Source organism: Anneissia japonica, unplaced genomic scaffold, assembly GCF_011630105.1.
Source record: "Anneissia japonica isolate Jap-2015-1 unplaced genomic scaffold, ASM1163010v1 scaffold1302_len1884557_cov193, whole genome shotgun sequence".
In the NCBI taxonomy this organism is placed as follows: Eukaryota; Metazoa; Echinodermata; class Crinoidea; order Comatulida; family Comatulidae; genus Anneissia; species Anneissia japonica.
The window spans coordinates 93,496-99,379 of record NW_022736804.1 but is presented as its reverse complement, the minus strand read 5'-3'; the positions used below and the strand labels follow the sequence as shown (position 1 = coordinate 99,379).

General features: G+C 37.3%; 1 protein-coding gene across 1 annotated transcript in view; it reads right to left on the bottom strand.

Moving 5' to 3' along the window:
- LOC117116884 overlaps nt 1-934 on the bottom strand; it is a 2,440-nt gene extending 1,506 nt beyond the window's left edge. Inside the window, exon 1 of the mRNA XM_033260998.1 lies at nt 721-934. Coding sequence (XP_033116889.1) covers nt 721-851 — 131 coding nt within the window. The 5' untranslated portion in view covers nt 852-934. The remainder of the gene's footprint in view (nt 1-720) is intronic.
- Between the last annotated feature and the right edge of the window lie 4,950 nt (nt 935-5,884).

Genomic DNA, 5,884 nt, shown 5'->3' with positions numbered 1-5,884 from the left:
TATAAGAAAAAGCAATGATGGACTGACCCTGTAGTAACTACTGTATGCATGTTTATGCATAAAAAAGCTCAAATCTGGGTGTAATTCCCATGAAAGGAAAAAACAAATGCCAGTTCAATTACATTTTGGTAATAATTGACAATGTGTCCATAAAAAAAAAATAATATATAAATTATCACAAGTTGTGTTGAAAGAATTACAGTCAGTCATGGTGGACTGATCCTTTTAGTGCAATTAAATTTTTAGATTATATTTTTGAGGTCTTAGATGACAAACAAAAATTTGAAAAGTAACAAAAAGAGAAAGGAATAAAAGTGGGTGAAATCTTAACAAAATAGAAAACAAATTATTGTTTGTCCTTCAAGTGTCATTTTATAGTTTAATATCTGTGTCCATTAATAACATTAACAACTTCTTTTTTGCTTATATTTTCATTATTTGGTCAATTTATTTTTCTTTGCTGAATTGAAAAAAAACGCTAGGCAATAAAACAAAAGGTCTTCGGATAGTAAACATAAAACACACCTAGGACTAGTAGTACAGCAGTAGTTTTCTATTAACAGTTGGAAAAATTACGATAACGAAGCTAGGCTGAAACAAATCGTTTTTGTTTCATTCATTGTCTGAGCGTAAACCAACAGTTGTCGGCGACTTGTTTGTTTGTGTACTGGCCTTGGGCCTAGGCCTAGCCCGATATTATATATTGGCAAGATATCTTACGTTTCCTTGGATGCTCTCTCAGAACAGACTAATGCTAGGCATAATGCTGAGAAAAATGGATATCGAGTTACGAGAAATTCACCGACATGACGTTGGAAACGCCGAATATCTGTCTCTCTTTCTGAGCTCATGATTGTAGGTAGGCTTAAGGTGTGTTATCTTGGCGATAGGAATACACGACCACCAGCATGACCTGAGCATCATGACCATGACCAGCATGACAGTGGTATAGCGCCCACAGGCGGTACAAAACTTCTACACCATGTACCACAACCAGTAGCTGCATTCTTTGATAATGATCCGATCACTCATCATTCGCGTATTACAATTTTGCTGCAAAATCCATCAAGCGCTATTAATATTATCTGCATAACATAACACAAAAATAGCAACATACACATCCTAACAAAATAAACTGCAAGAATTATTAGTGACTCTTTTAATAGTACTATGACTGATTTTTCAGGTTTTTAAAATGTAGGCCTAAATTATTAATATATTATTAAACTATTATAACATTATACGCTTAACAAACCATAAAACCGGATCCACATCCTAAATAATAATTACAATTATGTAAAAATATAATTTAACGGAAAATAGTAATTTAGGCATATCCATCCGTATAATTTTTGGGTTTTTTTTTTTTTTAAATTTTGGCCTATGCCTCTATTATATTTACCATTTTAATTTATAAGATCTAAAATAAGCGTAGATGTAGGATGAGAAAGAAAATGGAAGAAGTCATGAAGTATAAATTCGTGTATGCGACTTTGGATGGGAAAACTATACAAGAGGATGATGATCATCCCCTTGATAAGGGGGGGGGGGCACAGCTGGTAGGGTTGCAGCTTCTGTTTTTCATGGCAAATTCGAAGCCCAAGTACTAGCTTAACGATAAATATGAATGAAGATTTAACATTCCCTTTTAATCTTTATTAATGAAAACACCAAATTTAATATTACAAATAGGTACCTTACCAATTTGTGGAACCATCTAAATTGTAGTATCCATAACAGCGCCCCCCCCCCCCAACCACCAAATGTCTCCGAACGGTTCTTATGCGTGTAATTATGCTTGTCCCTTTTTTCTATTTGATCTATGCTTGTTATAGGGTATTGAATAAATTAATGAATGAAAATAAGAATTTTTATATTAAAAAAATATGTACCTTTTCCCATTTGTGGAACCCATCCAAACTGTGGTACCCATAAGATCCCCCACCGGATTACAGGCCTATCCGAACGGTTCTTGCGCTTGTAATTATGCTTGTTCTTTTCGTCTTTTTGATCTTTGCTTGTTATGGGGTAGTTAATAAATTAAAAATCAAAGATCTTCTTGGAAGGGTTCAGGAGAAAGCTAGATGATATAAAGCACAGGTGGGCAAAGTGCAGGACGCATGCGGCCCAATAGTTATTTGTTTGCGGCCGCGAAAACAAATTTAAAAACCCTATGCGTGCGGGCCCGCCAACCGTCGTCAGCTATAGAAAAACACCTAGTTTTTTACGGCCTGACACCGATCTTGTGTAAAAGTAATATTAAAACTGAGAATAAATTGGTATAAAAGCAGTGTATTTCGGAAGCACACTGGAACCAATCAAAGGTTGGGTGCGGCCCTCGGTGTTAAATAAAAAAAAATACTTTGGCCCTCTGACCGATTGTTATGCCCACCCCTGTTCTAAAGTAAGCGTAGGTTGTCATATATGGGAAGATGTACGGCTTCATACTTTTTTAATTGTTTTTTGTTGTTTTTTGTTGTTTTTTTTTTAGGCAAAGGCCGACAGTTTAAGTAAACAATTAAGCAATGTCTCGTCAGTTCCTCGGTATATTTCTTAATTGAATAAGGATTGATTTAGGCATACAGTAAGCTCAAATGTTATTGGCCAGTAGGCCTAATTAATCTTCGTTTCGAGTCGAGCTTGTTGGAATAACCTTCCCGATATGTGACATCGGCCACCTACCATTAAGGTTTTACACTCGGGGTTTAGTTTTGGTTTTTTTTTCTCTTGGGATTAGAAGTATTATCAAGTTATTGAGAGGTGTCAAAATTGTACAAGCACGAGCTATAGGCCTACACGAGGTATAGGCCTATGTGCTTATACGGAAAAAAAACCCAAGTACCGGGTACTCTATTTTCGGTACTCCGGACAATTCAATAACGCCTTTTTTAACCGGAAATCTCCAAAAAACCAGGCTTACAGAGCAAAAGAAATAATTCACATTCCTCTTAAATAAGGAGAGTCATTGGGATTAGAAGTATTATCAAGTTATTGAGAGGTGTCAAAATTGTACAAGCACGAGCTATAGGCCTACACGAGGTATAGGCCTATGTGCTTATACGGAAAAAAACCCAAGTACCGGGTACTCTATTTTCGGTACTCCGGACAATTCAATAACGCCTTTTTTAACCGGAAATCTCCAAAAAAAACAGGCTTACAGAGCAAAAGAAATAATTCACATTCCTCTTAAATAAGGAGAGTCATAAACTTGAGGAAAACTATCACCATGTGAAACACATTCGACTGTTACATGGGGTTTGTGAAAAGACATATATAACAGTATGATAATTCTGTTTCAGGGAGTTGTTGCCTGGCATCATCTCGCGCTGCAAAGTTCATTGCATTTGTTCCCCGCCGAGCAGACTATGATAGAGAACAGCCAATCAGCGCACTCCAAATGGGAAATAATATTTAGAAAATGATGTGTTTAAAATTGAAACGATTGAGTTTAGCTAGAAGACACTAAATGTTTAAGAAAATAAACGTCAATGTGGTGATGTTTAGCAATTTGACATGTTTAGAATGTTTAATTGCTAAACACTGGTTTTAGAGTGTGGGAGTTTGTGAGAAGACATTTATAAGAAAATTATTATTAATTATTTGATAAAATGAAACACTCAGTGGTGGCGCCAGCGAGGAAGGGACAGGAGGAATTTGCCCACCCGTCGGACAAGTCTGGACCCCCTAATTCCAAAAATAATAATAAGGGAGTTTTTCTTCCGGGCTGTCGACCGATACGTCGTCGGCCCCTTGGCTCAGACATGTCGGACCCTGTGTCGGCATCTGGCGCTACCGCTGGAAACACTGTTAGCACTTTCTTGACGAACTTAAATTATGTTAAGCTGTTTCGCCAGCAATCTATGCTGGTTTTATTGGGTACAGTAAAGATTTCGAGTCAATTCAGCCTCATGCCAACTTGGCCCAAAGTCAGCACGGTGTCCCAAGTCAAATCAGCCACAAGTCAATTCGGTCCCAAGTCAAGCCGGCCCTAAGAAGTCAATTCGGCGAGTTGACTTGGTGCCGAGTTGACCTGCTTCCGCAGCGAATTGTAGTTTAAATAATTTGATGGAAACTTTTAAGTATCGACAGTCGGTAATACAATAAAATTTTGGTTTCACTTATGACAGGATGTGGTTTCATAACTGTACAAATCTTTCATGTTAAAAAAAAGCGGAAAATACGTAATTGTGTAAAGTATATAATTATAAAATACCGGTAGTTACCTTTATTATCCTGATAGAGGAAGTAATATGAACGGTCTGGCCATACTGGTATTATTTGAGCTGAATGATCCGACCTAGGTGACAATACGATAATACACGAGAAAGGTAGTAATTCCTGTCCGCCCGCCTGCAGGGGCAGATCCAGAAAAAAAAAGTCTGGGTGGGGGGAGGGGGCATGCGACCTGCGAAGTAACAACCCAGTGTGAAAGGGGTGACAAAATTAATAAGAGTCCACAAATTCCAACTTATTTAGAGGTATCATGCAGTTCTTTTCTCTCTCCCTATCTTTCTTTTGTCTTATTTTCTTCTCTCTCTGGATTCGCTACTACAGGCCTTATATTGGCAGCTATGATTCCCTGCTTCCTTTTTACCTACCTACAAATTATATCTCCCTCAATATATATTCATGTTTTATATAGCTTTCTCTCTGTGTTTTTTCCGTTACTTTTTAACTGTTTTGTCGCTGATTTGTCCAAGTGGGTCCCTTCATATCAGCCATGCCGAAAGGGCTACCCACTTAAAATATAGTTGAATAAATAATAAATTTGTAGTCCTGGAGATGTAAAAAAAGACATTAGAATATTATGGTTAATGATGTTTGCAATTTTTCTTGTATAATTTCCTTTGATTGTATAACGTCATATGCTTATTCATTGATGTTTCGCCATACATCTAAACTAATCCAAGACTCATACTTGAATGAGAATGTTGGCGAGTTGATTGACCGAGCGGTTAAATTCAGTGGCACCGTCCTTCAGCTATATCGGCGCTGGTTCAAACGGCTCGCCAATGGTTCCGCTGGTGGAATAAGTCTTCTCGGATAAAGACCCAGTGTACGTATTTTTCGTGTGCACTTTAAAGAACCCAGTACATCCTTTGAAATAGAGGGGCTCAGGGAGGGACTGTCACAGACTGAGGGTGTTGACCACTTGGCCCCACCATGATTGGGTTTGAGGCAAGCAAATTTATGATTATGGCACCTCTATAGATGGCCGAAATGACACTCTTAGACCTAAATTTAAGTATATTTTTCTTTTTTTTTTTATTTGTTAAATCATTTTGAAGAATTGGTGGGGGGGGGGGTAGGGACGGAACCATTGAAGACCGAAATTCTCACTCCACGCATTCATAGAAAAGCTTGTTCACAGAGCAATTCAGCTGCAGATGCGCCTTGACGCAACAGTTGCGTCAATTCGTCGGATTGGTCTTGTGGGAACCAAGCCTTAAGCTCTGTCCAGATTATGAAACTGTTGTATGCCCATATATGGTCAAGTGCCTATTATGGTCATGATGTCATGTCATCATGACCATTTTTTAGGCACGTCATAAGTGTTTTTTGTCAAATGAAATTTGTCAAATAACATCTGGTCTTTGTGATAGACATGCTGTGAATTTACGTGAACTGTGATAATCTAAAAAAACGTATTACTTACAGTGGCAGGGGCAATTTTGTAAGTACGGTAATGTATATAGAAAACATGAAGAGTCCACGTGTGTTCATATGAATAATACAGAAAGAAAACAGAAAACGGTGTAGACTTTTAGAACACTTCTTTATTTAACATGAATATATTAGGTCCTCTCAAGTATGGCATATATATATATATATATATATATATATATATATATATATATGCCTATATACATATATACCATGTGTA